Raw genomic sequence first — 17,722 nt, 5'->3', positions numbered from 1 at the left:
TTTATGCAAACGCAGATGGATGCAGTCCCACATGCAAAACAGCTGGGGTATCCAAAAAAGTCCCCAATTATACACGACCTTTGGTATTGCAGCAAATTAACAGCAAATTATAGAAGTTGTGTATAACAATTCCAGCATGAGCATTTCTATTGTAAGGCCCACTGGTACCAGGGAACAACTGGTGCATACAGCTGCTGATTTCAGGGCTAAATCTACAGTTTGAAAAAAGTGTTATTGGAGCCAATGTCATTCAGACACCAGCATATTTTAGCTGTCCTGAAGGATAACTATATTGGACGTTTTCCAGTTTGAACTAAATACATGGACGTTTTCCAGTTTGAACTAAATACATGAGATAATATTCATTAAGGTCACTGTGAGCAGGCAACTTCCTTCTCTGTCTCACTTGCCCTGTGCACTTTGCATAGATACAGTCCTGCTTCCGGACTTTTTTCTTTTCAACTTGTGGTCTATAATGCAACTGAACTTTACTTCCTTGTGCGCAAAGATAGAGGAACTGACCGTTTGGGGCCTGGGCCCGCTGCAAATCCTCTGCTTTGACAGACTTCAATTTTCTTCTCAAGCAATGCAGTGACGGCAACAACTTAAGACGCAGAGGAAAGTCTAGCCGTAAGGAGTAAAGGTAAGATTTGCACATTAGAAATGGTGCGTAAAGTAGCCGATGCGATGGAGAAATCGACTCTACCGCTATTTGCTCTACTGCCGCTCTGTCGCAGCGGCGAGCAGCACATGCACTGACAGCTCTACAGGCAACTGCTGTGCACTTGCTGAGCATCCAGGAACTGAACTGTAGCCTATTTGTGAAACTTTGTACTGTCGTTTCTGTGATCAGAACTGTGTAATGTCTGAAAGCTCATAGCCTGACAATAAGTAGCCTAAGTCATTCTGTTTCATATCAATAAGCCTCACGTTTTCACTGATACTAAAGATTGCCTCAAAGTAAAAAAGAAAAACTAATAAATTATATATAATTTGTTTTTCATCACAAATGAATGCATGTCGTTATAGGCTACTTTCTGTGTTGCTTCTTAATTTAAAGAATTTAACTTTTTGCCTTGGCCATTGTAATTTGGAACAGAATTGTCTACTGACAAAACATCTGAGGTCTGTGATGTAGGCTATTGTTGAGACTATTGAGATTATTACTGGTTTGAACAGCATTGCTCATATGTTACACATTCTTTCGCCAGTGTTGATAATAAATAATCTAATAATTATGCTTCTCATAATGAACATAACCTAGTGTATCCACCTGTAGTTGGTCTTTTGACAAGAGTTTTGAGGTAACAATTCAAGAGGGACAGGTCTTTTCTATGGGCTCGAGTGTTGATAGAAAAGCAAGGAGAAGTTAATCATTTATCTTACAGAAACTCTTGGTTGTTGTGAGTCCACCACACTTTGCATTTTATGACACAAACACTTCCTCATGGTGTGTCCATACTGGATTGAATTCTTACTTTGTGGACATCATGGAGCGTAGCATTTGCAAGTAAAATATTGCATGTTTTCTTGTGCCACCTGCATACATTGGGATTTCTAACAGCTTCATAAGGAGTTATATTTGTAGGCCTAACGCAATGATGAAGAAATTGATGCACACATGAATGAACCAAAAAGTAAAGTCAATATTTAGAAATGCCCTGTGACCTATAATGAAAGATATGTTTATAGTGTGTATGGATCAAGACTGGGTTGGTCTCAATCAAAAAGGTGCTTCAAGACCCCCCAAAATTTCTGGAATTACTGTTAATGTGTAAAGTGTTTTTGTTCTTAGGCCTGATTGAAGATTCAGTGTATATGGCTTAAGGAAAGAATATCAACAATGCCTTGATCGGGGACTATAAAATGTATACAATTATCTATTGCAGATACATAATAGCCTAGTTCTCTTTTTGATGTTGGGAAACCCCTTTGCTTCTGCGTTAATCACTTTTTACAGTAAGGGACATCCCACCGAGGAGCAGCTCAAAAACACACCACACACTCAGGATCTTAAGGGGTTGACATGTTACCTCTGCGGCTTCCCAAAATAGTGAGCTTATAGCCGAACTGTATGAGTGCAGTTTACCTGTGGTGTAATTAAGATGCATAATGTTATTATTTAATTATGAACATGATCTCATTTTCTAATTGATGATGGTTGCATCCCAACCTCAGGGTCCCCCATGCATGCCCAGGAAAGAGGTCCAAGCCAGATTGATAGATCTACTGTAGAATGTGATGTGTGAAGTGATGTAATGTAATGCAGCCCATATGAATTGATTATTGTTGTGTGAAATTTCTATAAACAACTTCCTTAAAATGCATTAAGTTTGTCTAGTTGGAAAAGGGTATTGAAAATGTGTCCAGTATCCATTACAACAATTACTCAAAGGATATAATAACAGAAAGTGCTGTCATAAACATTTTAATTTTGCATGTCAATTGGGAACAATACCCTAAAAAAGTTTGATATTAATATTGTATTTTATTTATTTATTTATTTGAATTAGGACAGTGCACATTAATCAACACGTCAGCAAGCCTCAATGTAAATGTACCAGAATTAGCACAATAGCTTAATCACATCCATTGTCCTAAGGCAGGTGAAGAAACTCTAATGGACAGAAGAGAAATACAGACATAGTACATGGAACAGAAAAAAGTTACAGTTACAGAGGTCAGTTACAAGGACAGTCACAGGTGAGATAAACATGCCCAAGAAGTTACACTGATAAATAATCTACCCGTGAGCGCACGATTGTTTTTTAGGACCTTTTTTTAAAGGTGTGGTAATCGTCACAGTTCCTAACATGAGCAGGCTGTGAATTCCAGGAACGAGTGCCTCTGATAGATCACCATTTGACTGAAGTTAGTCCCGCATCGTTGCGCATTGCAGTCTCCTCTGGTCATAGCTCTGGTATTTACTCAAGTGTTGCTTATTTAAAAAAAAAAAAAAATCCATTAATGGTGGGGGGGAAGACTGTTTTAAAAGTCTAAAAATGCTGCAGGCATCCAAAAACTTCTGATGAAAATCTAAAATATTATACTTACTTATAATGTTACAGTAATGATAATGTAAAGGCTTTCCATCCAGAGTTTGTAATGTTTTCTTAAAGAGAGACTTGATTAGATTCATATTGGTCTCTGATGTTTGGGACCATGTGGTATAACAGTAAGTTATATGGCTGAAAATCATTGCATCCATATAAGCCGTATACGGTCTAAGTCTTGCCTGTCCCAGCAGCAGTAGCAGAGGCAGAAGCAGACATGGCGCGCTGGGGGCAGCAGGGGGAGATGACGGAATTTAAGAAGAGCCAGGTGAAGCGGGACCTGGAGATGGGCGTGGTGATGACTGTGTTCAGGCAGAAGGCAGAGCGGCTCACCGTGCAGGTCATCATGGAAACCCACCAAGTGGCATGGACCCGCACAGCCGACAGGAACGAGGGCGTCTGTGAGTTTAATGACAAAACTTTATATAACAAAAGAACAAAATTACAGATTGTTCTGTCTTTCAGTGGATCTCTGTGAGATCAGAGAAATCCGCCCAGGCAGGAACTCCAAAGACTTTGAGCGCTTCAAAGACGGCAAAGACAAGCACGATGAAAACACCTGCTTCACCATTTTCTACGGCTCACAGTTTGTCCTCAACACGCTCAGCCTCGGCGGTGAGAGGGAACACTTTAGGCATCACATTTCGATATTAAGGACATATTTAACGCTGTAGTTTGTGTTTTCAGCTGATTCTGTGGACGACGCTCAGAAGTGGCTCGTAGGGTTGGACCTGTTGTTGCAGGAAACAATGAGGGCACCCACTCCCGTTCTTATTGAAAGGTACATGCCGTCACCCAAACCTGATGGCCATATGTTCCACTATGAATAACTTTATAGTTTCACTATTTCTTTTACACCACGCTCCCCATATTGAATGCTGTTGCGCTTTCTTCTAGCTGGCTGAGGAAGCAAATGTACTCCATTAACCAAACTAAAACCAATAGGTAAAACCAAACCTTGAAATTGCTGATATGCCAAATCACTAATGCCTGAAAAACGAATGTTAAATATGTACTTAAAATGCCCTATTTTCTTCTCCAGCATGAGCTTGAAGGAGCTAAAGGCCTTGCTTCCTCTACTCAACTATAAGGCTCCTAGTTCCCGCGCTCTCAAAGACAAATTCCAGGTACTGCATTTCAATGTAACTACTGTATAGACTGCTATGAAAAGAATAGCACTAGGTCATTGTTGAGTTGGTCATTTTCTAACAAAAAGGTCAAATCAATTCTTCCTGTTTTGTAGGAAGTTGGAGCAAAGAGAGACCGTCTGGATTTTGAGAAGTTTCATAAATTGTATAATCTCATAATGTTTGAACAGAATGAAGTAAGTCCAGTCAAAGTGCATTTGTAGTTGCTGTATACAATAGGCAAAGCAATTAAAAGTTCATTACAATTTTTGTGTTTTAGATCCTAGAGGAATTCAAAACGGAATCTTGTGAATTCATTTTGGGGTGAGTATTTCTTTTTCCTTTTTATCATTCTTCTGTCCTCTGTGATGCAACCAGAACATGCAGTGAGCGATTTTAAAGTTGGTCTCGAGTGAATCTTTTGAGTTGGTGCTTGCACTGGTTGGCTCTGATTGGGCCATGTTGTCTGACGGTTCGTTTGATCTCCCACACAGGAACACAGATAAACCTGATGCCTCCGCTGTGCTGCTTCACGACTTTCAGCGGTTTCTCATCTTCAAACAAAAAGTGAGACAGTGGCACAAACCTCCCAAAGTGTTACCGTAGAACTTGTGTGACTTTAATCACATGGTAAAGTAGCTCCTTGTTCAAATGCCCACCTTTATGATACCACTAAATGCAATTGCCATGTAAGGATTAAACAACGAGGAGCCGTGCATTATATGGCTTCAACGCACACGCCAGTTAGCCAATCAGCATTCAGTATTCATGGTATAATGTATAGGTGAGTGAAATGTAAGGGATAATGCACGACGAGGTGTCTATTATCCGAAATAACTGGACGACGCGGTTAACAGCTTCCATGGAGTCCAGTTATTTCTGAGAGTGGACACCCCGGAGTGCATTATCCCACTTATACCATGGTCCCGCGAATGGAAACTGTTCACTGGGGCCTGTTTGCGTTTTTTTTTTAAAGTCCTGGGCAGGAGTTATTTCACTTTTTAATCAGTTTTACCTGAAGCTACTATGGAAACAGCTGCAGTGGTAAAAGTACTGAAGTGGTCCTGTTTAGATGCTTTTCTACCTGACCACTCTTTACGTCAAGGATCCATTCACCCATTTGCACAAGTGTCTTGCCCCATGACACAATGGCAGTATACATAGACAACTGTTATGATCTGGGGTTGCTCCAGTTGGTCAGGGTTAGGTTCAGTAACACTATGTGCCCAAAGGATGAGACCAGCTGACTACCTGAACATCCTGAATGACCAGGTTATTCCAACACTGGATTTCTTCTTCCCTGATGGCTAGGGCTGGGTACTTTTTTAAAGTGTAGGTGCTACTGGTATGGAAAAAATAATAGCATTAAAAGGAGATAACAAAAATATTTATCCTATGGGGCAGCACTAAAGGGAGTTACTTGGTTGCCACAGTGAATGCCGGCTGTTATCAAGGCTTAAGGTGGTCCAACCAAATATTAGACAGAGTATGTGGTATTTTTTGGTCTAGCAATGTAGATGGCTACCTGATATATTGTCTGTGTTTTAGGAAACTTGGGCCCAGGATCTGAACCAAGTCAGAGAACTGATGACCACATTCATTGATGACACCATGAGGAAAACCAATGACCCTGAGTTCACAGTCAGCGAGGTGCTCATTTATGGGCTTTGCTATCATTTCACAAAGGAGGAACCAAGGAACTGACACCAATGTTGTGTTGTTTTGGCAGTTCTTGAGTTTCCTGTTTTCGAACGAGAACTCCATATGGGATGAGAAGTACTCTGAGATTCGCCACTTGGACATGAACAACCCCCTGTCCCATTACTGGATCAGCTCCTCACACAACACGTCAGTACGGCACAAATTAAAGACAAGGAATTAGTTTAGGGCTCCAAATGCAACATTTGGAAAATATCTATTGAAATAATAAGCTAACCATGAAAAACACTATATTTCAGTTGTTTATCTACAGTATGTTTCTAATTACTTGCCCCACTGCGCTGTTATTACTGACTGTAAAGCTCTATAACAATTCAGTGCTTAGTATTTTGTATTTCTTGGTCCACAGTTACCTGACGGGTGATCAACTGCGAAGTGAGTCATCAACAGAAGCCTATGTCCGATGTTTGAGATGGGGCTGCCGCTGTGTAGAATGTGAGTAATGATAATGTACACAGACCTACATACTTTTACACAAATTCTCATCGATATTTATTCAGTGTTTTTTTCCAGAGTGAACACATACAGAACAAAGCAACATAGTAGTTCATTTTTAGCTTCATACACTTGTGCAGAACAACTCTCTGTCTCATGTCTGATACCCGAAAAAGAACTGTCTTTGTTGTTGATTAGTGGACTGCTGGGAGGGGCCTGGGGAGCCCATCATCTACCACGGCTGGACCAGAACCACCAAGATCAAGTTTGAGGATGTGGTTAAAGCCATCAACGAGCACGCGTTTGTCACGACGGAGTAAGGACGCTGCTCACTCTCACTTTTACAGTACTCATAGGACTTTCATACCTCGCTGAATGAGCAGAGAGAACTGGGGATAATACATACAATTTACGAAGAGCCAGGTGTGGAGCTAGAGGGGGTTGGTACTGGGATTAGACTGTGTAATTTCTGGCTTTGACACTGCCAAGAGAGTCTATAATTTCACCGCTTTGAGATCAATAAAGGTCCATCTTACCTTATATTTTTCTATTTGACATGTGTTGCTGCTTCTCCTTCCTGTGTCCCAGTTTCCCCCTGATCCTGTCCATAGAGGAGCACTGTCCCATAGAGCAGCAGCGGCAGATGGCCCGTATCTTTAGAGACGTGTTCGGGGACAAGCTGCTGACTGAACCTGTAGAGCAAAACGCTGAGCAGCTCCCGTCTCCAACTCAACTCAAGGGCAAGATCATACTCAAGGTACCACTTATCTCGCTATGAAATAATCAGTGCAGAGAGCGTTTGGCCGTGGCCCCACTAACTGTCCCTTTGAAATGTCAAGCACAAGAAACTTAACGTGGAAGGAGGAGGTATGTTTAAGGACGTTCGGAAAGGGGAGAAGTGCGGAGACCTGGAAATCTGGGACCCGGTAGACCAGGTACTATATTGTATTTTTTTTTTCTTTTATGTTTATTTGAGCTGTTGCATTACAGCAATGAAAGCTCCAAAGGAATCATCTGTAATTGTGTATGTAGTATGTGTTTTTTCCCCCCCCTTAGCTGAATATGATATACCCAGGACTTGCCTTATGTAGGGCTACCACAAAATGTCAGGAAGAACAATACTCGTTTCTCTGTTTTTCAAGCCATTTATAGCAGTTGTTTCTTGTGCTGTAGCGAAGAATTAAACATAATATTTATCATCTTATTATGCATCGAAATAGACAGTTCATTAATGTGTGATACACCCCGTATGTATTTGTGGCATTTAGAGCAGCCTAAGTTCACATTAGTGTGTTGTTATCTAACTTCCTGTTCACACTCGAGCTCTTTACTGTAATTTACTGCCCAAGCAGCCGACAGAAAAAATATCTCTCTGGGGACTGTGCAGAGCAGAAGTCCTTTTTTTTTTTTTTTTACGATCACAGATAATACAGTGTTCCATAAGCTAATAAACTTCTTTTTTGTTGTTTATTCTGTGACAGGTTTGCTAGGGAGTTGCATGTATGTCTTTTAGAGTTTTATTTTGTTCATCATGATAATTTCTTTTGCAGAGGTGGAACAAGCACTACTGTGTGATCTCTGATGATAAGCTTTATTATGCTGAAGAGTATGAGGAGGAGGACGAAGACTCCAGAGTGGTGAGCATTAATAACAACCCTAGTACAGTAAAGGACGCTGTATCGGCTCAGACAATATCTGTAACTTACAAAAGCAGTCAGTCAATCAATCAATTTAGATTTAAATTAAATCACCTCTAACTGATGTGAATACAATCTAAAACAGCAGTGCCACAGTCGAGATCCACTGTATTACGTGTATCTGCCTTGAGGTCTGTAAAGTTTAAATGTGCTAAAATGTACTTGTACACATTTTAATCTATTTTGTAATATTCTAACACTGGCTGTGTGTGTCTGTGTAGTCCCAGGACTTGCACACTTTCGAGCCCTGGTTCCACGGCGGTTTGAGGGATCGCAGGGGGATGGCGGAGCGCCTCATCCAGGATCACTGCGCTGAAACAGGAGCCCAAGAGGGAACTTTCTTAGTGAGAGAGAGCAACACCTTCCGCGCTGACTACACCCTCTCCTTCTGGTGATAATTACTTTTATTAAGATTAATGAAATAAACTGCACGTTTTCCACAAGCATGAATACTAAAAAGTACGGCATATCTACACAAAGCATTTTCTCTTTCTTCTTATTTATGTCTGGCATCTGAAATAATTGCAAAGGCTTACAATCAGGTCATTAAAAGTAATGTTCGTTGTGCTTATGTCCTGTATGGCAGGCGTGGTGGTAGGGTCCAGCACTGCCGTATCCGCTCTGGGACCGAGGATGGCTTCATGTACTTCTACCTGACCCCCAACCTGCACTTCCCTAGTGTCTACGCCCTGATCCAGCACTACAGAGACAACCCTCTGCGCTGCCAGGACTTCGAGCTCCGCCTCACTGACGCTGTGCCGCAACCCAACCCACATGAACAGCAAAAGTAATTTTGGCTTTAGTTTTTTTTTTTTTTTTTTTTGTATGAGCAGGGTGATATAATGTGATGCTGTCTGTGCAGATGGTTCTACAGTAACCTGAGCAGAGGAGAGGCAGAGGATTACCTGATGAGGATTCCCAGAGACGGCGCTTTTCTTATTCGACAACGGGAGGGTGATCCTGACTCCTATGCCATCACATTCAGGTACTCACTCAAAGTCAAGCTCATGGGCAACCCCAAAGTTGTAAAAATGTAACAAAAGTCGTTATAGTTATGTCTTCATTTGCCAGCAATAAAGAGAAATGAAGAAAGAATGAAAGATGCTGAAATTGGCTAAATTTGTACTTCTTTACAACGGAAACATTGTACAATTATACGTATATTCTAAATATACATACAGTGGGAGAAAAAAGTGAGTGAACCGTTTGGAATTTCTTACATTTCTGCCTAATTGGTCATAAAAAGTGGTCTGATCTTTATTCAAATCACAAGAATGAGTTAACAGTGTCTGCTTAAACTAATAACACCCAAACTTTGACATTTTATCATATTTCTATCGCCAGGCAAAATATCACAAGTTATATTTAGTCTGGGGATCACCAATTCACGATCGTCCATAGCTGTTTATTGGGCGCTACGAATGTCTATCATGCATCTGCACGAAGGCACAGCCAATCGTGTCATCGAATCAGATGACGTAATAAGTACCTGCTGTAAACTTTCGAGCTAAACTATTTAGAACACAGTCTAAAGCTTGATCAAAAGATGGAGTCGCTGCTGTCATGTTGAATCTGTAAATTATCTTTAAAAAAAAGAAAAAATCCGTAAACAAACTACAAGCTTCCGTATATCGAATAGCGCGTCATCATCTTACCGTCCCTCATCGTTCTGTGATCGGTCCCCAAATCCATGCGAAAATTTCGGCCATGGTCCCCAGGCTGTTGTGCACACAGCAGCATGGGTATACCCAGGCTAATTTCTATTGGCTATAACATGTAAATATTCACCGGAGAGTGTGGAATATGTGTGGAATCTCACTGAACTGCAGCAGTTTTGTATAGCGCAATGGTCCAAGATTCATCCTGATTGTTGTGCACGTCTAATCTGCAACTATAGGAAACATCTGGATGAAGTTATCACTGCCAAAGCAGGGTCAACCAGCTAATGAATCTAAGGGTACTAGTGATGGGTAGATGATACCTCAAAGTGTGTGTCACACACTTTTACTAATTGCATCACACTGTATCACGCAGTGTCGGTAGGCTTATAGGCGCCATCTGGTGGTGAAAGAGCATTGCAGCAATGAGCCTGAAAAAAGCGAACTCAACACTGTCGGAGCTGCTCATTGATTCTCATTCAGAAATGTGAACCAAATGTGAACCGATTATAGACGCTCTCCTTACAGAGCTACACGAACGGTATTGCAATTGCAACATGTACTAGCCTATACTGTATCTATGCTTTTGCGTTGCACTTCAATATGGACGTGAAAGAGAATTAAACAGATGGCTCTTGTGCTTTACTCGTTATATCTGTTGAACCATTTTGTTATCAGGGCAAAATTGTCTCGTGCCCAAAGTTTTGGGCGGCCCCCGGAGCAGGCGCTCGAGCCCGAGAGCACCCACGGGATCGGCATGTGGTTGCCCACATAAATCCCAAAAGACAAAATGAGCCAATTGTTGCTCTTGTTCAACGGGCGCGCCCTGCTACTCACTGCTGCTCGTTGCGTACGACACAAAATGACACAGTGACTGTGTCGGTTACGTGACTTTTCTCAAAGTGATTCAGTCGGTGACACAGCTCGGCTGAGGCATTGCTCTCAGCGCTGCTTTCAGCACATGATACGTGTGTCGGAGCCTCAGCTCCTTTAGCCCTTCACTAGGGTGTACTCACTTATACCACGCTGTCTGTGAATGTTAACATGTTATTGACAATAAAAGTATGATAAAATGTAGATGTTTGGGTGTTATTAGTTAAAGCAGACACTGTTTACTCATTCTTCTGATTTCAGACCACATTTTATGACCAATTTAGGCAGAAATGTAAGAAATTCCAAACGCTGTACTCACTTTTTCCTCCCACTGTATGTTGGACATACTGTAATGAAAAAGATGAAGACTGACTTTCTTGACAATTTTTGAAGCATGTGTAACACAATTGACTTTTTTTTCTTCTTTTTTTGCAGGGGTGATGGAAAAGTCAAGCACTGTCGAATCCAAAGGGAAGGCAGCATTTATCTGCTGGGAACCACCACAGAGTTTGAGAGCCTGGTGGAGCTAGTCAACTACTTTAGGAAGAAGCCATTGTACCGCAAGATTAAACTACGTTACCCAGTCACCCCTGAGCTGGTGGCCCGCTTTAGCACGGTGAGCCACTGCAGTATATGAAAATTAATGCTAATGTTCGAGTTTAAGCTCATGTTTGAATATGGTTCACAGGAGAAAGACTGTGCCTCTCTGTATGATGTCAAAACCTATGTCGAACCAAATGAGATTGAGCCGTCAATGGTGAGTGTTCACAATGTGATAATGCACTACTTGTTTGTTATCTTTTTGAACATAGGCTCTATATTTCTTTTTGCATTAGCCTCAGAGCACAGTTAGGGCTCTGTACAGTTACCAGGCCAAGAAGCCAGATGAGCTCAGTTTCAATAAAGGGGCACTCATACACAACGTCATCAAGGAGAACGATGGGTGGTGAGTCAAAACAAACACAAACTCCAGTTTTCTTTTCCACTTCTTTTAATCTCTAAAAAACTATGAAAACCTACCTTGCCTATTGCATCTCATCTGGGCTATGACTATGGCTTTCAAATAAGTACTTTTTATAACCCACAACTTTTGTCCAGGTGGATAGGTGACTACAGTGGAAAGCTACAGCTCTACTTTCCCTCCAACTATGTAGAGGAGGTGTCCAACAACACCAAAGCTGAGACCAAAACACTTGTAAACGAGACTTTGCTGAAATGCATAAAACACTTACCTCTTTTTCTGAGAAGACTTCAAATGTATATTTATTTGTATTTAGGACAACGAGGATAATCCACTAGGCGGCTTGTGCAAAGGGGTTGTTGACATATCCCAGTGTAATATTCAAAATTGTAAGTCTGTCTGTTTATCATTATTTTTTTCTGCTCTTCTTTGTGCATTTTTTCTAAGCATTGTAACTGTGTGCAGTGAAAAGTGGCAAAAACGGCAAAGCTCACGTGCTGACACTGCAGGACAAGAGTCAAGACAACCTGCAGTTCGATCTTTCAGCTGACTCGGTGGAGGAGCTGTTCGAGTGGTATCAAGTGGCCTGGGACATCACACAGAGAGAGATGAGCAAGCTGTTCACCAGGCAGCAAGAGGTTCGCTTCTACAAATGCAGCTATCTCTGACCAGTAACTGCACAGCCATTTCCAAGTAGCACCCCAAATACTTCCTCCCTTTCGCCAAAGTGTATAGTATAAAGAGAATATCAAGTTCCATGATGTAATCCTTTAATTGAGTGAATTAACGTCTTTGTTACTAACTCTTCAATTTTTTACATGTATGTGTTTGTTATGAACATTAGGACTGTGACGTTTTTTGTCCAATCACAGATAAGGCAGCAGGAGGTTGTTGAAAGGAAGGCAGAAGTTGCCATGGAGATGTCAGACCTGGTGGTGTACTGTCAGCCGCGCAGCAAAGAGAAGGACAGATTTGGTACAGACACAAACGCACAACACATTCATAAATCTGCAGTGAGAGGAACATAAAGTGTGTGAACTGACTAAATATTTCTCATGTGCTTAAGTTAGGAGCGGATGATGTGGCAAATGACAAATGTTTTAGCTTTACATTATCTGCTTATGAAAATGACCAGCATCCTGATTACTCTCCTACAACTTTATTCTCCACAGACTCGTACAGTTACAAAGAGGTGCGCTCGTTTGTCGAGAACAAAACTCCGGGAAAGAGTCGGACCAAGCAGATTCTACAGTACAACCGCAAAGCCCTTAGCCGCATCTACCCGAAAAGCCAGCGGGTGGAGTCCTCCAACTTTGATCCCTACCCTCTGTGGGCTGTTGGCAGTCACATGGTGGCTCTCAACTACCAGACTTCAGGTAGCGTAATGCCAGTAGTTTTGCTGTATTGCTGTTTAGGCATTGTGTCTGTTTTAACATATGTTCCTCTGCAGATAAATACACTCAGATGAACAGAGCTCTCTTCAGTGTGAATGGACGGACTGGTTATGTGCTGCAGCCGGAGATCATGCGCTGTGACAGCTACGACCCCCATCAGGAGAAGTGCAATGTCAAGTACTACATTACAGTCAGGGTAAGTACTTTGTTCATGTGCATTGGAAGAAAAAGAATCTGCAAATATTCCGGTAACACTTTATAATAACTACTTAACAATGAATAAGTGAAGCATGTGAAGAAATATTCATTATTAGGCATTAAGTGTAGTAGTTATTAAGTAGTTATTAAGCTCTTACCTCCCCGCCTTAACCAAGTGCATTTTCTCTCACTTCTGGACCGGAGATTACATCCTATAGGCTTTTGTTGCTTTGTCACTCTTTAGTCGTGTTTTTGTTAATTTATTGTTGTGTTTTTGTCACATTTTGGAAGTGTCTTCTTTTGTTGTTCTCAACGCTTTTTTCATCACTTTTTTGTTGTGTTTTCGTTACTTTTTTATCTTATTTTTGTCACTTTTTCTTGTCAAAATAAACAGTAAACAGTAGTGTGTTTTTGTCGCTTTTTCATCGTGTTATTGTTGCTTTTCCAGCATATTTTTGTCACTCTTTTGCCACTTTTTTTACTTTTAGATTAGGGTAATGCCAAACCGGAGAAAATGTGCTCAGTTCATGTGGGGGCTACAGCAGTGCTAAGTAACTTGTTTACCTTAATAAATCCTTTTCGTAGTCCCTCTGGGGGTAATACAAGTGTTGGGATGATTGGGGATCTTTCGTCTCTCCTGGTGGCCAGAAAACCACCAGAAAACCACCAGAAAACCACCAGAAAACCACAATTGCAACTTTGCTCTCTCTAGGTTGGAGGCCCCAATACACACTAATAGATTCACAAAGAAGAAGCTAACTGGCTAACGGACAAAGCTAGTATTTACAGCCAAGTTTGAGTGAAAAAAAATCTCCCTTGTGTAATGGGATGTACATATCCCTCTCTCCCTTTGTCTTCTCTATCAGTGGAGTATTAATCAGACAATTACTGAGTAAAAAAACGCAACATGCTTGGATACCTGCAGTGGCGCTTATGGCCTCTAGGGACATGAGTTACTTAGTACTGCTTTAAGAGGTTAATTCATGATTTATTACGCTAAATAAGGTGTAGTTATTAATAAGTGCTACAAGTGCTCCTTATGTTTTCCTTTGCAGGTTATTGCTGCGAGACACCTACCAAAGCCCGGGCGCAGCATTGCCAGTCCTTTTGTGGAGATCGAGCTGTGTGGACACAATGAGGACAGATTCAAGACTGCAGTGTACCGTGAGGAAAACTACTCATCACAATAAATTATACCAAACAGCAGCAAGTTTCTTACCCCATGCAGTGCACTGAATGCCAAATCTAGAAATACATGCGATGCAACAGTGTTTTTGAGGCGACACCGCAGACTCAACCCCGCGGTTTGTGAAGCCATAAAACATTAACTGGTTGCATTTTATTGTACGGTAGATTCAGGGCAAATAAAACAAAAGGAGAGCACTTATTTATCATTCAGCCTCATACAAAATGCCTGTGTGCATTAGGTGACAATGGGTTGAACCCGGTGTGGAAAGCCTCTGGAGAGTCTGCAGTGTTTTCTGTGTACGAGCCAGAACTCACCTTCCTACGCTTTGTGGTCAATGAGGAGGATATGTTCTCAGACCCCAACTTCCTCGCCCAGGCCACCTTCCCTGTCAAAGGCATTCGCTCAGGTGAGGAGTTATAATTCTTTCAGGCGATACAACATGGGTAAAATGTGTCCTTATACCTTTAGTTCAGTGGTTTTGTAATTCTCATAGAATATTGACTTCTGCAGGTTACCGCTCTGTCCCTCTGAAGAATGGCTTTAGTGAAAATGTGGAGTTGGCCTCTCTTTTGGTCCACATTCAGATTGAGCAGGCTGCAGTAAGTGCACACACAGGCAACACACTATGCATAATATGAATCTACTTTACATTGTTTAATACTGTATACAGGTGAAAATGTTTTAAATGTATAAAATATCCATGTGAACTGTGTACATCATGAACATGCTTTTTCTCAGTACTTACTTTCGCTGACTTCGCTACTTTCTGAGTTGTAACTTGTTGATGGCACTGTTTTGGTCAGAACACCCAGGAGGAGCTGTACCAGTCCTCCAGTCAGCTGAGGAAGAAACAGGCCGAGTTCAGTGAACCGTTTCTGTACGACACACACTCCAACCTGCACTCAGCTCCCGCCGCCACGCTCACCCACCAGCTCAGCCGGGAGCCCAGCGACAGGCGACAAAGGCAAGATGCCCCCTGCTCTCGTTTCAACTAAAACTATGATTACATTTCCCATATAGTTCCGTGTATCATTGTTGTGTGCAGACTGTTTTAGTCACTACTCAGGCTCCTTTGCAGTTTTGGTCTTGCACAATTAGAGATAGTTTTATTCATGTCCTTACTTCTTCGTGATGGACCTTGTTTAGAAACCATGTCAGCGGCACGGTAGCACAGCGGTTAGTGCTTGTGCTTCACAGCTAGAAGGTCCGGGTTGGATTCCCACCAGGGACGGGGCCTTTCTGTGTGGAGTCTGCATGTTCTCCCCATATCTGCGTAGGCGGCGTCTTGCAAAATGGATATTGCATCACCTAATATTGTGATCATTTGGCGATATATTGTGCAGCCCTATTTTAGGCCTGACTAAGCTTTAGTTTAGCATTTTATATTTTCTTAAAGGATTATACGGAGTTAAAAAATGTTCACCACAACTGCCTCTAAAATCCTGCACTGTCACTCAAAAAGGTGTTAATTCGTGTCCGAAGTACCGGCATGCACGAGCTTTATATAGAACCTGCAGTTACGCTTAAGACCTGAGGTGGCAGTAGTGAGTATAAAAATTACTAACATATATCTAGTCCATTTAAATTGTACTTTTTTGGGAAGGTTTTGAGACCCACACTGCACTAGAAACGTCTATTCACTCATACAACTGTCTGTGCTTTAGGTCCAAGGAAAAGAAAATAAACAACAGCAAGTTTTATTCCTGAGAGCATCCACCAAAGTGAAAAAGATACTCTTCCAACAAGCTGCTCCCAAAACCAGAGATGTAACGTCAAGGCACCCAACTATTAAAACAATGTGTGAAAACTGATGAAACTGTATGCTTGTAGTAAATTGTACTGTACATATTTTATTATATACTTTGAACATAAATAAAGCTGAAAAATAAATGTGTGTTTAATCCTTTTGGATGTTGTTAACACAGGTCAATGCATGTATGTGGGAAGGAGAAGTTAGGAAGGAAGATATTGTTCTTCTTGTGCAGTCTCAAACCACGGCTGAAGAGTGTTGGTACGCCCCGGAAAGCTGTCATTGTTTTTTTGTGTGTAAACAGAGTATGTTTTATCTATCCTGCCAAACTTGTAGAAAAATAAATGCGGCATGTCACACAAAAGTGAAACGTATTCACAGACAATTTATTTCAGATTGAAATTATTTCACAAGAAGTTGTTATTTTTGTGTTGAAGATCTTTTGTATTTTTTTTTATAACAACAGCCACAGAGCAGCAGCAATAATAATAACAATATTGTTGATAACCCAGCAGGAGAAGCAGATCAACGCAGAGACTGAAAAAGGAGAGAGAGGGAAAAAAAAAAAAAACCTTTATGGGCGCTCTCTTGCCAGCTGCCAAAAAGAGACTAGGGATTATGGGTAAATCACTTATCAGTCATTTCAGTTCATTCAGAACCGTTAAGACTTTGGGACAGTTGGGAGAGAATACAAACTTTTTACGGCTTTTGAAGAAGTAAAAAAATATGAGGAAAAGTGTAAACTGAAGCAAAGCACAGTGAGCTCCACAGGTTTACAAATGGGAAATCCTGCAAATATTTTATACAAAACCCTCTCCCGAGACGCTCAAGAGTTTTAGACAAGTGGCACCTTTCATCAGTGTGTGGCAGGAATCGGGGTAACTCCCATATCTCATGATAAAATCTGAACAAAGTCAGTACAAAATGATTGGCTTAAAAACATCTTTGAGGGCCAGCTTCACAACAACAAATCAAGAGTGCAGACAGCATACAGTCATTACGTGTGAACCTCGGGAGATAGTGATAAGACCCTTTATCAGATTTACAAAATAGAATTACAACAGAAAATACATGATGCAGTAACATGCAAAGGAAAACAAAATAAACACAGAAAACAAACATTTAAAATGACAAATGATAATATGTTGAGAGATTACAGTGCCCTTTGCATGAAAAAGTACAACAGCGTACGTATCAGGAAAAAAATCTAGATGCTATATGAATCAAGGTATTAAAATCAGTGAAGATTAGCCATATATTTAGGAGGTGTTATTTTGACTATCATAGAATAGTCTTGGTGCTCTCATCTGATAATTAATGCTCTCGCCTCAAAGCAAGAAGGTCCATGTGGGGGCCCTTTCGGTGTGGAGTTTCTGCTTGTGTCGAGACAGATTTCCTTTAGGTACTCCTGAAGAAAACCCACATCAACCTAAAATATGCACATCCTTCAGACAGGGCCTATAGCTCAAGATCAGGAGATGGGTCCCATGGAGCAGCACTGCAGCTGCCCACAGCTCCTGGCAGGTTGCCTCTTCTGGATTGAAGGATGGAACAAATACAGACGCCCAAATTCCCAACAGGGAGAATAAAGTACACCTTAGTAATATTTAAAATAAAATTAATATATGGCAGTGCTACAAAGCACCACCATCAAACTTGCCAATTGAA

The 17,722-nt window shown here is 41.2% G+C and overlaps 1 protein-coding gene across 1 annotated transcript; it reads left to right on the top strand.

Annotated features, from left to right (window-relative positions):
• The first annotated feature begins 3,247 nt into the window (after positions 1–3,247).
• On the top strand, positions 3,248–16,318 carry plcg2 (phospholipase C, gamma 2). The gene is made up of 32 exons (XM_079568536.1): positions 3,248–3,454; positions 3,519–3,668; positions 3,741–3,834; positions 3,951–3,998; positions 4,096–4,180; positions 4,297–4,377; positions 4,461–4,504; positions 4,675–4,747; positions 5,729–5,830; positions 5,910–6,028; positions 6,249–6,334; positions 6,533–6,650; positions 6,923–7,091; positions 7,174–7,269; positions 7,885–7,971; positions 8,253–8,422; positions 8,618–8,818; positions 8,894–9,016; positions 10,998–11,178; positions 11,251–11,319; positions 11,399–11,508; positions 11,661–11,757; positions 11,840–11,912; positions 11,989–12,161; positions 12,396–12,498; positions 12,696–12,899; positions 12,974–13,113; positions 14,171–14,279; positions 14,543–14,710; positions 14,815–14,903; positions 15,108–15,268; positions 15,969–16,318. The coding sequence occupies exons 1-32, from the start codon at positions 3,271–3,273 to the stop codon at positions 16,009–16,011; spliced, it is 3,750 nt and encodes a 1,249-aa protein (XP_079424662.1). The 5' UTR covers positions 3,248–3,270; the 3' UTR covers positions 16,012–16,318.
• The last annotated feature ends 1,404 nt before the right edge of the window (positions 16,319–17,722 follow it).

The sequence above is a fragment of the Gobius niger genome, assembly GCF_951799975.1.
Source record: "Gobius niger genome assembly, chromosome: 12".
Classification (NCBI taxonomy): Eukaryota; Metazoa; Chordata; class Actinopteri; order Gobiiformes; family Gobiidae; genus Gobius; species Gobius niger.
The sequence above is the reverse complement of the archived record's forward strand: the minus strand, read 5'-3'. Positions and strand labels throughout refer to the sequence as shown.